Below are 16150 nucleotides of genomic sequence, written 5' to 3'. Positions count from 1 at the left end.
TCAAGACTCTTTTAAACATCTTTCTCTTTCTCATTTCAAAGGACACAGAAATGAAGCAAAGGGAGCTCGGGGTGTTTTGTATGTAAGTATGATCAAAAACACCTTAGCGAAAGCTACTGAGGTGCAGGGTTTACATTTCTAATTCAAACATTTTCAGGCTTTTCGAAATCATTTAACGGCACCGCCTGTTGCATTTGCACTGGGCGCTGCATGTGCACAGCAACTTGTGCAGCCATCGGGGTGTTATATAATAACAGTGTCCCCTCATGCACACATACCCACATGCTCTTTGTCGACACACTTTGCTGGTCAGTGAGTCTTGTGTGCACTCATAGGCAACTTAAAAATAGACTTGGACACATACGAGTTCCCTGTTACGTCAAGGCGTATCCCGTGTGGGCACAGCAGGTTCTGGTTACACTCGAGGCAGGGGGAGCTTAATATTGCACGGACCAAGTTCAGGGCTCCACACTTCCCGACTACAGTGGTCCAGCGGCTGATCACCCTTTTTTTCCTCAGGGAGCGTTTCACTGGAACAGCATCACCATGCCTAAAGTTGTAGTGCCAGGTGAGTATGGGCAGAACATGCTCTCTCTCTCTCTCTCTCTCGCCTATAGGAAGCGGGTTAGGATGGATTTTCACAGGAGTTATTTTTAAATCAGCACATGACTGCAAAGATTAACTGAGGGAAGCCTTCATCAAGAGTTTCATTTTTTGACGCCTTTCCGTGGTTTGCACGTGAAGAAAATGTAAAAAGCAAAACAAAACGTGGCCTCTCTGTCCACACGCCTCCCTCACGCCTGCTTATTAAAGCGTACGGAAAGAACGGATGCAAGAACTCCCAAAACTTTGCAAAAACATTCTTTGAATGTGCTCACAGGGGTCACACGCTGCACTGCGCTGGATATTAACAACTGTTGGGGTAATAAATTCCCATCCGTTTGGCAGCACTGCATCGTCGCTCTAACTGATGGTACTGACGGCTTTAATGGCAGGTTCACAGGGGTTATATGGAGTCCATACTGACTGATATGCACATCACAATTAATTCACCACTATCATTTTTTATATATCAGTTAAACAAAATCAAAATACCAGTCTTGTGCTCTTGTAAGTTTTCAAGTTCATGTTAAGGAAACAAACTGGACGTGTAGAATCTATGAGTATTCATTCATTCAACCTTCGTTTACATTTCCCAAAGAAATCATCCAGGGTAAGCCCTCATTTGCACTGACGTCAAGACAACAGACAAACAAAACCAAAACAGAATATGTGATGATCACTGAGCAAGAAAATGAAAATCGATAAGAAGCAACATGACAGAATACCAATAAAACAGAAAATAAAAATGCTTGAAAATGATAAGAAACTGCCCGTAAACGATTGTGACAAAACACAAATAAAACTGAGGTGCATAAGAGATAAATGGCAGACCACCATACAGGACAGCATGTAGTTAAAAGACGTGACGTTCAAATGCTGACTAGTTTGATATCAAAGTCTTAAACTGGTATATATAACTATATATAACTGTATCAAGTTTAAATGTACATTATAAAATGTTCCAAGTTTATGGAGCACTGAAAGTGAAAAAAGTTTGCTGGGTTTACCCGGGGAACGTTGTACAATCACTGGAGCGTGTTGAATAGTGACTCTGTGACCAGTTTAATAAAGAGCTGGTATCTGGTGACATGTCGCCCTTCGAGGCTTTAAAAAGAAACATCAACCAACGGCTGTCACGTCTTACTGTTAAAGGTGCCCGTCAAACGTTTTCGTACAGAATACAATGATGAGTGGAATAACAGTTCACCAGTAATGAATCTGTAGGTGGAGTGATAAACCGAGTCCAGTGGAGTGAGAGTGGAGACAGGCGACAGATAACATCACCATAATGCAGGACGGATGAAAAAGCTTCAGTGATGTATTTCCTACAGAACATGGGGAGGGTGCTACTGTTTCTGTATCAAACCAACTGTTTGTCTTAACTTGCTTACAAGTGTGTTCAAATGGAATTTAAAATGTGATTTTCTGATACAACGAAATACCCAAATATTGGTTTTCAGAAACCCTTTCAATATGGCAAAATGTATGAGCTGTGAAAATGTCAAAAAAGCAACCTTTGCTCATCTGTACTTGCTGTATTATTACTACTATTTTAAATGCGGTTGTAATGGTTGCTAATTATAGGCCTACCTCCCCCCAGGCACTGGGCAGCTGGCAAGTACGAAGTCATATTATGCCATCGAGAGTTTTTCAAGGGGTGAAAAATAGAAATGCGGTGGTCTGGGCAGCTGCTGTCTCAGGAGCTTGATTTCACATCAGACAGGGTTGGGTGGTTGTAGAGATTTAGCAGGTATCGGTGGAGAATGTGTCTGAGACTTGTTTACACTTGGTGCAACATTGTGATGTGACTGCTGAGATTTCACACCAGCGCTGTCATGCAGTCCATGCAGGCAGGTTTTTTTTTTTTTAACGATCTGTCGGAGCAGGTGCTGCAAGCAGACAACCGGTTTCAATCACAGATCGCTACGATGAAGGTGAAAGTAATTTAATTTGTGCTCCAGAATTTAAACTTTCCTTGGAAAAGTCTCGAAACTCTCAGTAAATGTGTCCTGGAGAAAAATCCACACAACTATAATAATGACTATTTTCTACTATGGCAATGATCCCAAAAACTAAGCAAATTCTGTGGACAGTATTTATTATTTGTTTATTTATTAAGTAGCTCACTAGCTTCCTTGGAATTGCTGCCTTTAAACATAACCACACTTGTTTTGTTTCCCTGTAACCTGGACCGTCCCACCGTTACTCTGCAGAGGGAGGAAGTAAGTATGGAGTTGAAAAACTTCTTCTCTGGAGTTTTCCTCCATGCATTTGAATGCAACAAAATGACATGGACCTTGGTGATTAAAGAGCTACTTCCTACGGGATAAAGTGGAAGTGGGCACTGTTTATCAATGTACTGCTCACCTGCAGTTCGGCTCTTCGGTTGGTCATAATGTATTTGCATATGATGCTTCACTAACAGCATCATCGGCCAGAACTGAACTGAAAGCGAGCATTTACATTAATAAATGACTTCTCGGAATAGTTGGAAATGGGATGCTAGCACACAAGGCTTCACTGACCGTCCGACTTGCTTGAACCTTCGAAGTGAAGCAGGAGCTCAGCTGGTACAGCCTGCATCCCACGTACGGAGGTTTCGTCCCCACTGCAGCTGCATGTCCCGCCCCCTCTCCCTCATCCTGTTTCCTGTCACCTCTCTGAGCTGACCTGTCAATACAGCTGAAAGCCAAAGCCAAAACAAAAATCCTTAAGATAAATATAGAATAAAACGTAATGGCAGGGAATGCATCTTCACATGCATGGATCATTAGTAAAAAAAAAATAAAAAAAAAAATCCAGCAGCAGAGCAGTAATGGAATCCCAGCACGCAGACATCCTCCATATTTGATTAAAAACTTAGAGAACGGAGACGATCAATCATCTCTGCATGTGTTGTAACGGTGCAGTCACAAACATCTTCATGCTTTGTCCAAATCAGTTCCATGAGCAACTTTAATTTAACACTCATGTGTCCTCCCCATTTTTCATCCTCACACAGTATGTTGCCTTAATACAACTTATCCAATCACCATAACACTTTATATACCCATCCAGTGTTTAATCACAATCCTCAGCGTCTTCCGTTGCATGTGTAATGTGTGTAATCTATTTTCAGTATTGTTAATAACTGATAAATATGATGGATGATAGGCAGGGACAGTCCCTGTTCTTAAATTGTCACGTATCCGTAACTACAGCGGTTGGTGCATTTTGTCATTCAAACACTGTAAAACATCAAATGTGTGTATCATCTTCATGTATAACACCTTTTCCTAACCAATGCTTTTCTAACCCTCTCTTTTTTTGGTTTTCCTTCCGGGTGGTGCTACTTTCTTGCTGGGCATAATCAGGTCAAGCGAGTAAGTACAGAGGATGCAAAGTAGAACCCAAGATCACTTTGGTCCAATGTGCCATACGTGGCTGTCTAGAGTTGAACGCCTTGGCTCTTGCCTAGTATGTGCATGCAACCAGTAGAATTCCATCTAGAGAGTAGTTGTCTCTGTTAGCAGGAATCATGTGGTACCACTCATGCTCTGTGTTGTCGCTGTGTTTCTGATGAAACCTCTGTCGAATTGCTGTCGTTCTGTAGCTTGGTTCATAAACTCAGGTCGTTTTGGACCTTGACCCTCTTTTCCTGTCATTTCTTTTTTTAACATATTGAGGAAATCTGATCGGAATCATTTTGTTCACGTCCCTATAGAACCACTGACATCTTGACTGATGAGAAATGTAAAATTAACAGCGAAGGATGATACGAAAACTGGGTCTGGAGTTAAAAACTTTTATCAAAGAAGGCTTTAGAACCTTGTATCCATGCATACGAGTCGAGCCGACTGTGTATGTCAGTGCTTTATCACTGTAATTCCTCTATGTGCATGGGACCTTGTGTTTTCAGCCAGAAGTGGAGGTCACAGTTGCAGCCTTGTAGTGACTGAGTCAATCTTTGGTCATGTATACAACGCATGTGCTGGAGTCTGTCAGGTTAGGTAAGGTATGTGCCTTTGTAATGTCATACATGTAGCCTAGATTAGCAGTCAAGAGGTTCTGTTTGTGGCTGGCCTCCTAGGCATAGTCTGTGTTGTTTAGCGCTGCATGATGGGATTGGAGCAGAGCGCCTTTAGGTTACTAACAGAACGTACGTTTGATGCGACTGACAGAGACCGACGACAAGATGCGGGCCTTCGCGGAGAAAGTCTTTGCGTCTGAGACCAAAGACGAGAACGTCCGCGATGAGATCTCCATGTTTGATGTGGATGAGGACTGTCCCATCATGCACGAGGAGATGGCCCACCATCTGCACACTGAGGATAATGCTGAGAAACGGTGAGACCGGAGATGATTAAATTCAATTAATTTAATAACTTCCATGTTTCCTTGAAAACACAGGGCAAAAAAGACATTATATAGCTGATAATAACTGGCCTCAACAACAAACGGAGAGATTTTGATCTTGGATGAGTCAGCCACTAAACACAGCCTCTCCTCATCCACAGCAAGAAGCGGTCCCGCACCATCGCCGTGCCTGTGGCTGCGGCTGCTTCCAAGTCAGCTGTTGCCCCTGTAATGTCAGTGGAGGTGGACACGCCCACCTACCTGGAGGTGCCCGACTTCCAGAGAGTGGCCATCATCGGAGACTATGCCTCTGGGGTACTGTTCACTCGTTCAATGTTTGCTTTTTTTTTTTTTTTTTTTTGAAAAATATCACCCACCATTTTAAATGTAGATAAAACAATCACTTTAAGGAGCTGCAAACTGGTCCTAGTCAGTTGTAGATGTGGTGTGTAAAAGCTAGGAAAAACAGTTGGTGCTCATATTAGTGGTTAAAATTGGGATAATAATTGATTGGTAGTCATACAGAGCTTCACTGCAAACTTGAAAGAAAATGGTATTCTGGAGACTCAAGAAACTCAAGAAAAGTTGGTTCTTTCAAAAAAAAAAAAAAAAAAACCCTCAATAAACACTGAAATATTATAAGTAATGCTATATATTACTCCATTTTTGCCAAAAACAAATATATTACTGTAACATGTCACTTTTGTTACGCGCCGTCCCGAACACTGATTGTAGTTCACATACTCTTTTAAGGCAATGTTGCAACATGTAGTCACAGAAGAGCGAGAGGGTCATAGCTGCATATGCATTCTTATGATATTTCTGTGACCAATCAGTAGCATCTGTGCAGCTGAAAATACACCCACCCCCGGCCAGGCTACCTCTGCAACGCAAGATTTTCGGGGAGGCTTGACTACAGTTTCAGTTTTTACCGAGGTTAGGCGTCACGGCTGTCCCCAAACTTTCTCCTTTAAAATGTAATAAAAGGCGACTATTTTTTTTTTTTTGCCAGCATTCTTTTTATTGTTTTCACAATATTACAAAGAAATATAAAGAAATGTAGTTACATGTCATGAACAAACATGTCAACACTGGTCCTTACAAGATTTCAAGTTATTGGTTGGGAATAAGGTTAGTGAGTTCAAAAAAATAAAAAATAAGTAAATACATAATATTAAAGCAATAACATTAAGTATGTTATGTCCCCAGGCACTTCCATCAGATGAGACAGATCCGTCCTCAATACATAGTTAATAAAGGGTTCCCAGATCTGGTGGAAAATATGTATTCTGTGTTTTATTGTATATGTTATTCTCTCTAAAGGGAGAGTTGAAGACAGTTCAGACAACCACTTCTTCACACTTGGGCTACTAGTGTTTTTCCACGAGATGGCTATTACTCTCTTTGCCATTAGCACGCTGAAGTCCACAAATATTCGTTGATGTTTTTTAAACTTCAAATTATCTGGATATAGACCAAATATAAACAAATGTGGGATTAATGGTATTTGAATTTGTAAAATATTTTGAATACATTGTTTTATTTCTTGCCAGAATTTTTGTATTTTTGTACATTGCCAAATACAGTGGAAAAAAGTACCTTTTTCCTTCCCACATTTAATACAAGTATCAGGTATAGCACTGTTATATTTGTGAAGTTTTTCTGGAGTGATATATGTTCGCATCAACCAGTTGTATTGTAGTATTTTCAGGCGTGTATTAGAAGTTCTTGATTGTGTTTGAGAGCATACTTCCCCCCATTTTTCTATTGGGATGTCCTCCTGTAGATCTTCTCTCCATGCTCCCAGCCTTCCTGCTGATGTTTCTGTGCTTCCATCTACTAGACATTTATATATTTTGGATATTAAACCCCTCCTTAAAAAATCCATATTCATTAATTTTTCTACAGTAGACCTTTCAGGGATGGATAATGTTTGATTTTGGTGTGTTCTAATGAAATTTCTCAACTGAAGGTATTTAAAAAAGTGGTTTTGGGGTATGTTAAATTTATCAACTATTTCTCCAAATGACATCAGCACTTTTTGTGAGTTGTAAAGGTCTCCTATTTTTGCCAGTCCTTTAGTAGCCCAAGATTTAAACCCCCCCGTCTGTTTTACCTGGAGGAAAGGAGTAATTACCCCATATAGGGCTAAAAATAGAAAGGGGGGGTGTTTCTCTCAGATACAAAAGGCGACTATTTGAATTAGGTTCTTTAAGTCGTGTTAGTTGATTCCACTGAATTCAGGTTTGATGTTTTACAGTGTAGTAGCAGCAGTTGAAGTTTCCACCGTTGTATCACTGCATGTCACCAAACATTCCTAAACTAGACTTGGGTCAAGTTTACACGGATGCGGGAGGTGTTGACTTTGAATTTCAGTCGCCACATGCGTCAGCGGCCTTACAGCCTCCTGCCCACCAACAGAGGCCCCCTGAGTGGAGCTCATCTGAGAGCAGGCCGTGGGGTTTATGTTTCATGGCTGTGGCTCGGACATTTTCAGGGAGCGAAACACTGTGAGGGAAGCTGATTATTATTCCTGTTTTAACTTTGTTGAGATACATTTCGGGCGTAGTGACTATACAGTGTAGCATAATGCATAACATGACAGAAAGAAAAGTGCTGGTCTAGTAATGCAGGAGAACACAGTTAAGTATTGGCAATATTTTGAGCAGAACATTGTGACTTTAGCAGTTTACAGACCATTTTTCAGAATTCTTGGTTCAGTCCAGTCTCCACCCCTTCCATCAACAAATGAAAACATGCTTTTGTTATCACAATTATTTTCTTTTTGAGTGGATAGTTTGTGGTTCATAAAGTTTTTAAAACTAACAAACTTAGCCACATGGTCTACAAGTTTGTTATATGTCTGCCTCTCAGGTGACCATGGATGACTTTGAGCTGTCCTGTAAGGGTCTGTACCGTGCCTTGACCATCAGGGAGAAGTACATGCGGCTGGCCTACCAGCGCTTCCCCCGCACGGTCTCCCAGTACCTGCGTGACATCGAGGGGGAGACCTTCAAACCTGAAGATCAGGTGCAGCCAGGTGAGGAGAAAAGATGATGACTCTCAACAGGGTGACCAAATAATGCTTATGCAAAGTGTTTTCTGTGCCCAAATGCTTGACTTGTATGTTACCTCCATCCACCAGTCTTCACATCTCCTCCAAAGAATGGGGAAGACCCCTTTGATACCGCTGAACTGCCAAAGAATCTGGGATACGTTGCTCGTATGAAGGACGGTCTCATCTATGTGTACAACGACGCTGCAGCCGCTGACAAACATCAGCCCAAGGACCTGCCCTGCCCCGACTACAACACCTTCATCGACGACATGAACTTCCTCATCGCTCTCATTGCACAGGGCCCAACGTGAGTGCTTTGTATTTCAGAACTGCAATATCTCAGTTATGATCTCACCCAGTATCCAGTGTCTGTACAGCCCAGAACATGTCAGGAATGAATCACTTTCAAACCAATTACTTATTGACTTACCAATTACCTGGTTTCGGCATTTTTCTGGTTGTCGGAATAATAATAATCATAATGAAAAATATCTATAATAAATTTGAAACTGTACAACTCTCTCGCTCTGCAGTAAGACCTACACTCACCGTCGTCTGAAGTTCCTCATGTCCAAGTTCAACGTGCATGAGATGCTGAACGAGATGGAGGAGATGAGGGAGCTGAAGATGAACCCCCACAGGGACTTTTACAACTGCAGGAAGGTAGTTATGCACAGCATTTAGCACAGACATTGCCTCTAAATTTGCCTCAAAACTTTAAAAAGTGAACAAAAATGACTGTAAATCCACTGCGCACCCATAACTCTCCTTCATTTGGAGGGATATAACTACAGGTACAGGCCCCATGAAGACTGGATTTTAGATGGGCTGAAAATAAAGTGGAATCTTTGCACTCTTCCTACACTGACCACACTTAAAATCTTTATATTAACTTTTTAATACGTGGTATCAGAGATCTTCACTATGTAGTATAAAATCAATGATATATGGCACAAAAACCATGGTCATGAAAAGTCTAAATATTTTGAAAAACAGTGCTTCCTACCTTGTTTGCTGTGGTTTTCCTCGCTTGAAGCCGCCATGCGTCTTGCACGTGTCTCTGGCTCCCTCTTGTGATGAAGCAGAGCTATTACAACACCTACACCCACAACCCACTCTGATCCCCTCTCCCTCACCTCGCTGTCATCCCAGGTGGACACCCACATCCACGCCGCCGCCTGCATGAACCAGAAGCACCTGCTGCGCTTCATCAAGAAGTCCTACCGCGTGGACGCCGATCGCGTCGTGCACAAGCTGAAAGGGAAAGAGGTCACCATGAAGGAGCTCTTTGAGTCCCTTCACCTGCACCCCTATGACCTCACTGTGGACTCCCTGGATGTGCACGCTGTATGTTGGCTCACTCAGTTTGTGCATACAGAATTATAGTGTACCAGCTATATATAGAATCAGTGAAGGACTCGTGAGAAGGTGCAATTTCTTTACCATTCCCTGATTGAAGCAGGCACACACTTAAACTGTTTGACTCTTGTAAGCACACTTTAAAGTTAAATATGAGATTTTGAACATTAATGTAACTGCCAACACCAAACCTCTCTGTTCTTTGTTTTGATGTCCGGGCCAGTTAAGCATGCGTATAAGTGCATCCAGAGAAAGACAGTTGATTGTCTAGCAGGGAACGGATGAGATGGGAACGAGGCTTGACAATCAATTATCTTTCTCCAGAATTGCTTATTGCGCCAATAACTCGTTTGAGATATCAAAGTACAGGAGGATTGCGTTATTTGTCACAGTTTTTAGAAAGTCATAGGACTATACACATATTTGTCGAGAATACTATAAAACAACATGAAAAAAAATGTAAGAAAACGTGTTTAACATTGTGTTTATCATTATGGTGTCCTCTATTTAGATAACTTGGACAACATTTACAAATCAGCATTGTCTACCTTCCTCGATCTGAATCTCTTTCCCCGTCTCTCTGCTGTTTCTCTGAAGGGCAGACAAACCTTCCAGCGTTTTGACAAGTTCAACGCCAAGTACAACCCCGTGGGAGCCAGCGAGCTGCGTGACCTGTACATGAAGACGGAGAACCAAATCAACGGAGAGTACTTTGCCACCATCATCAAGGTCAGTTCCTGTTCGAATAAAGCAGAGAGAAGAGAAACATCGCAGTAAGAAAAATAGTTTTTTTGTCCTGCTGACGCACGAAGAATGATAAATCAATATTGCCACTGATCTGCCAAATATGTTATGTATTACATAACAAACTTCAGATGATCTAAGCCTGATCTGACCTTTGTGTAAACCAGGAAGTAGCCAGTGACCTGGAGGATGCCAAGTACCAGTATGCTGAGCCTCGTCTGTCCATCTACGGCTGCAACCCCAACGAGTGGAGCAAACTGTCCAGCTGGTTCGTCAAGCACAGAGTCTACTCCCCAAACTTCAAGTGGATGATTCAGGTTCCCAGGATCTAGTACGTAGTCACTGTCGATTCTTTCTCCCATGCACTTTTAATCCAACCACGATACAAACAGAGGACCATTTTATCCCACTGGGGATAAGTTATGGATATTTAAGAATAATCAGCAGTATTTTGCAACACTGTATGCTTGGAAAAAAAAAAAAAAAAAAGGGCTCAGATGGCTAGAATTCTTATTAAAATGTTTTGTCTTCTCTCTATCTCAGCGACATCTTCAGAGGCAGGGACTTTGTGCCACACTTTGGCAGGATGTTGGAGAACATTTTCCTCCCCGTGTTCCAGGCCACCATCGACCCACAGTCCAACCCAGAGCTCAGCATCTTCCTCAAGCATGTGAGTCAGAAACGGCCACCAAAAGCATTAGTGGGTGGATGATCATAACAGCTCGGACACAAATCATATCATGGATTATGGACTGTACGATAGTGAGGCACTGTATGAAAAAGTCTTATATTTAACCCTCTCCAGCTTGATCAGTATATCCTTTAGACCCCTCCGTAAACCCAAAATAGCATCCAAAAATATCTAAAAATAATATAACTCTGGCAAAATAAAGGGACAGCTCACCCCAAAATCAAAATGCATATTTTTCCTCTTACCTGTAAAGCTATTTATGTATCAAGACTGTTTAGGTGTGATTGTTTTTCTTTCCGTATCACTATGCAGAAGGAAACACACATCCAGTCATGGAGGCTAACACTACATAGCTAACATGTTTCCTTCTGCGTGGTGACATGTGCGGGTCTGTAAAGTACCGTTGGCAGCCAGGCCATGATTTCGGGAAACAGACTGTCACGGGGGTTCACAGGGGAAAGCTAAGGAGATAGGCAGAATTGAAGGGGAACGAAAGGCGAGCTTTTATTTAAACAAAAGCTGAATGCAAAAAAACAAACAAACAAACAAAAAAAAACAAGGAGCATGAAACTAAATATCAGTCCAGGAACCAGAAAACAAAGTAGCTACTAAAACAGCTCAACAAAGTATGACAGAAAAGTTTCAACAAGGTGCAAATCAAAACGCTAAAACCTAAATCCAAAAAAAAAAAAACCACATATCAAAAGGCGACACAGGTGGAATACAAGGAACTTCCGGGAGCAAGGAAACACAGGGAACATCCAGGGGACATCAAGGAGCTTGGAGACACAGGGAACATCACGCAGACAGAAGCAATGAACGGACGGAGACAAGAGGGAAAGCAGAGACTAAGTACGCAGACACTGAAGATGAGAGGAGGGAGAGGAGGGGGGAGGCCAGGTGAGGTAACGAGGGGGGGGGGATGCACAGAGGAGAAGACACTGACAGACAGAGGGAGACAAACTGCGACAGGGAAAACACTGGAGACACTGAAAGGACAAGAGACACAAGAGGGAACCAAAGAAAACCTAAGAACCAAAAAACCTAAATATAAGGCACAAGACACGACACTAAGACACAGAACCAAGAGACTGAATCATGAACCATGGAACCGACAATGCTGTCTAGTTTTCAGATGTATTCTTGCCATGTAATGCCATTTTATTTGAGAGAAGGCAGATATCTATACGACCCATGTCTCCAAAACTCGACACGTCACACAAATAGAACAGGTTAGAAGAAAAATATGGATTTTTGATTGAAGGGTGAACTGTTCCTTTAAAGATCTAATTATGGGTTAAATGAAATTTTTTTTTTTACTTGAGTTCTAGTGGTGTGTACAAGACAGAAGACACTGACTTGGCTGGACATAACCGGTGGATAACAAATGAAAAGACCTCAACTGTGAATGTTAATTTCCATATCAGTCATAGGTGTTGGAACGTTTTCACAGCCAACTCCGTCCAAGAGCTGAGCAACCCCGAGCAACCTCTGCTCCTCGTGTAACTAAGCGTTTGCATCCTGGTGTGTAGGTGACAGGCTTCGACAGTGTGGACGATGAGTCCAAGCACAGTGGTCACATGTTCTCCACTAAGAGCCCCAAACCAGAGGAGTGGGACATCGTCAAGAACCCCTCCTACACCTACTACATCTACTACATGTATGCCAACATCGCTGTGCTCAACCAGCTCCGCAGGTCAGTATCTCATTTTTGCACACTCAGTTTTGCCTTTCGAAGTATGCGTGATGTGCAGGGATGTCATTGTTTTTTTTCCTTGACATTCGTTTTTTGTCACATCACAAATGGAACGTTCCCCCCATTTATTTATATCTCATCTTCTCTTCTCTAAACACTCGGTGACTGCATATTTTGGCAATAGCGGGACAATAAGTTCCTCTAACGATATGCGTCCCTACCATAATATAATTAAATATAATTTATGTTCTGCTTTCCAGACAGAGGGGGATGAACACGTTCATGTTCAGGCCTCACTGTGGCGAGGCCGGGGCCGTAACCCATCTGCTGGCTGCCTTCATGACCGCTGATAACATCTCTCACGGCCTCAACCTCAAGAAGGTCAGTCCTCTACCTGCACTAACACAGATTAATTAAGCAGCGCTCATACATACATTAAGTGACACATGATCAAGCACCAATTTCTATATGTCAACTTAGAAATCGATGCTTGAGGAAGATTCAGGATGATGGAACCATAAGGCCTCCATTGTCCTGATTAAGAAATAATCAGAAAGACCTGCATCTTTATGCTGTAGACATTAAAGTCAATTAACAAAGACGTTTTTTTTTTCATGACGTAATCTCTTATCTTAAAGCACCGAAATAATTTCTGGATGTACTCTACTATAGTGCTGGAACTATCTCATTAAAAACCATAAGGACTCCATTCTTAAAGAGCTCCTGGATCTAATACACTTGTTGGAAAATTAAGGTTGAAATGGATTAGAGTAAGAATGGATGTCATCCTGGATCTTCCATGATCCTGTGAACCGATTGTAATGACTGCTTATCACCGGAATATTGCAAGAATTCATAACTTAATTAATGTTTTCTAAAAGAATAAAAAAAGGGTTTTGAAGCGGATATTTGAACTACTGTACAATTAATTTATGTCAGTCTCACATTTAAGGTGAATTTTTGTGAGTAATCTTGCAGTTAATACTTGACTTACTGGCATTTTAGTATTTTCATAATAAAATATCATCAAATATAAAAATAAAAGAGAAGCTGAAATGGCAGGTTTTGACGAACAATGTCATGATTTCACTGAAACTGCTCTTATAGACTGATTTCATCCATCTGTCCTCCACCACCAGAGTCCTGTGCTGCAGTACCTGTACTTCCTGACCCAGATCCCCATCGCCATGTCCCCTCTCAGCAACAACAGCCTGTTCCTGGAGTACGCCAAGAACCCCCTGCTGGAGTTCCACAAGAAAGGCCTGGTGGTGTCTCTGTCCACCGACGACCCCATGCAGTTCCACTACACCAAGGTCTGAGCGCACAGAGAGAGGGCCTTTGATGATAATGTACACAATGGTGCATACTGTGCTGTGTGTGAATACCGCGACATTGTGTACGTCCACAAATGAATGCATTATAGTTTTCTTTGCAAGTCTTTGTGTTCATATTGAACAGGCAACGTCATATGGAGCCCACTCAGAAGTGGAGCACAATATGTACTGAATGCGAGGTGTCCAGAATGAACTGTATAATAGCCTGGATTGCATAAACACATACAAAACAAACCGTTACCGATGCAAAATGATGCCACTGCATATGCACTGTAGCTGCTGGTAGTGGTGTGCTGCTGTGACTCAAAGTAGAGTGATAAAAGGCGTAAATGTTGACCTATATGTCCACAGGAACCCCTGATGGAGGAGTACGCCATTGCAGCCCAGGTCTTCAAGCTCAGTACCTGCGACATGTGTGAGATCTCCAGGAACAGTGTGATTCAGAGCTCCCTGTCTGATGAGGTACCGAGTTTTACGTTCTTTTAACACACGTATTAAGTAGCCTGTAAGACTTTTCTCTCATTTTATGTTAGCAAAATCTTTGCTGCAAAACCGTAATTGTTGTGGACTTAGAGGCTTTATGTCAAATCCTCTGAAACACACACGGATCATATCTTCACACGACACAGGCCGCTCTTAAATCAGAGATTGTACTCGCACCAAAACCCGTTTGTCGTTTTCTTTTGTGTTCTAGGAGAAGGTCCACTTCCTGGGTCATGACTACCTGAAGGAGGGTCCAGAGGGCAACGACATCCGCAAGACCAACGTGGCCCAGATCCGCATGGCGTACCGCTTCGAGACCCTGTGCTATGAGCTCAACCTGATCAAGGAGGGCTTGAAGACTGAGTAGACACTCAAACTGACCCAACCATGGTCGAAACTCATCTGCATTGTGATGTAGAAAAGTTTCTACGTTCATTTTTCACAGAAACTCTTAAAAAAAAAAAATTAAAAAAAATCTTAAAGAAAGGAACCTTCTAACACATGTATGCTTTCTTCTTTGGAAGAGGAATCTTCATGATGGTTGTCTTCACTGCATAATGATCTGCACATCTTATCCAGTTCACTTGTACATTACACTATGTGTGTTCCATATGGAGAGACATCCTGTGTTAGAATGACAAGAAATAAAATGTGAAATAACTGGTATCTTCTGCTTGCTTGTCCCATTGATGTGTTTCATGATTTAACAGGTATTACAACATTGCAACATTATTTACTTGACTGCAGAATCTTGTCTTGCTGCCAGCACTGCTGCTGCCCTCAGGCGTTACACATCAAGCGCAGCTCTGTAAACTGTGAATGAGACTTGATATGCTCTCTTACCTGTTTCTTCTACACCATGAACTTAAAGCAGTTTTCTGATGGCTCTTGTTTCCTTTTGAAGTCAAGCTGCCCAGACGTTTAGCTGCATCAGCAGAATGAAGAGGGAAAATGTGTGTCAGTCATGCAAATTTTATGAGGTCATTAGTCTGAATTGTTGCACGATGCATCACTTTTACGATTAGTTATTGACAGGGCATCAATGATGTCAGGCATTTCCCGGAAAAACACACCCCTCGCATTCTTAGACGCTAAAACTGGGATGGCAAGGTCAACATTTGATTGAGCTGGATTGTTCCATGAATGTTGATCAAGTCTGAAATCCATTTTGAAGTCAGTACAGGACAAATACTCGCTTTAGGCCGTAGTTTTGTGGTCCACCGTTTAGGTGAAATAATTGAACAAGAAGCCTATTAGATTATGATGTAATCCACTCTATAGATTCTATAAATCAGTTTCAATTTGATGGATACATTTCATCTGGTGTGAGATACAGATTTATTTGACTGTCTTGAAGCAACTGAATGAACATATCAATTCTAAAAATGTCGGTTTTTTTCCGACAGTTTTAACGCTGTCAGTCACTTTGCTGCACTAAAACGTCACATCATTGACAAAAGTGAAGTCCAAGTCATGTTTACCGACTCGTGGAGCAGCGTAGGTGCTGCTCATAACACAGTACCCATATTTCCCAGGACACTTGAAGACAACAGCGTTTATTCATCGTTGACAGCTGCAGGAGTTGATTTGATGACGTCACCGCTCTTGGATCGGGAGGATTCAACCAAAACTTTCTCACAGTCACAGCAGCGTCAAGCGTCCCGGAAAAAGACAGAGCGAAACCGGATGTCAAACAAGGTGCCTACAAAATAAGTGGCGTTAAGTTGTAAAGCAGAGATGGGCGAAAAATTTGAAATTCAATCATCATCTGTCCACCCCAAAGTCGATGGAAAGTCACGTGAAGGTCTTCATCCCTAAAAGACTTCTGGAGATTCACAGCAATACAG

At 41.9% G+C, this 16150-nt stretch overlaps 1 protein-coding gene and 1 long non-coding RNA gene across 2 annotated transcripts; one reads left to right on the top strand and one right to left on the bottom strand.

Annotated features, from left to right (window-relative positions):
• The first annotated feature begins 417 nt into the window (after window positions 1-417).
• On the top strand, window positions 418-14969 carry ampd1. The gene is made up of 16 exons (XM_037103785.1): window positions 418-568; window positions 3957-3965; window positions 4764-4929; window positions 5100-5253; window positions 7813-7978; window positions 8084-8303; window positions 8530-8659; window positions 9149-9343; window positions 9953-10084; window positions 10267-10430; window positions 10643-10769; window positions 12323-12486; window positions 12747-12867; window positions 13626-13799; window positions 14172-14282; window positions 14515-14969. The coding sequence occupies exons 1-16, from the start codon at window positions 547-549 to the stop codon at window positions 14668-14670; spliced, it is 2211 nt and encodes a 736-aa protein (XP_036959680.1). The 5' UTR covers window positions 418-546; the 3' UTR covers window positions 14671-14969.
• LOC119022660 lies at window positions 14719-16150 on the bottom strand. Its single transcript, XR_005076030.1, has 2 exons — window positions 15785-16150; window positions 14719-15228 (listed from the first exon to the last, which is right to left on the bottom strand). It is a non-coding gene; the product is annotated as an uncharacterized LOC119022660 (long non-coding RNA).

The sequence above is a fragment of the Acanthopagrus latus genome, chromosome 7 (genome assembly GCF_904848185.1).
Source record: "Acanthopagrus latus isolate v.2019 chromosome 7, fAcaLat1.1, whole genome shotgun sequence".
Taxonomy (NCBI): Eukaryota; Metazoa; Chordata; class Actinopteri; order Spariformes; family Sparidae; genus Acanthopagrus; species Acanthopagrus latus.
Note: the sequence above shows the minus strand (reverse complement) of the source record. Positions and strands in the feature narration are given on the sequence as shown.

Bases quoted from the DNA above. Each gene is read 5' to 3' on its own strand.
- ampd1 (XM_037103785.1), top strand. From the start codon at position 547: ATGCCTAAAGTTGTAGTGCCAG. The intron at 10,085-10,266 runs GTCAGTTCCTGT...TGTGTAAACCAG, and splicing joins ACTTTGCCACCATCATCAAG to GAAGTAGCCAGTGACCTGGA. The intron at 14,283-14,514 runs GTACCGAGTTTT...TTTGTGTTCTAG, and splicing joins AGAGCTCCCTGTCTGATGAG to GAGAAGGTCCACTTCCTGGG.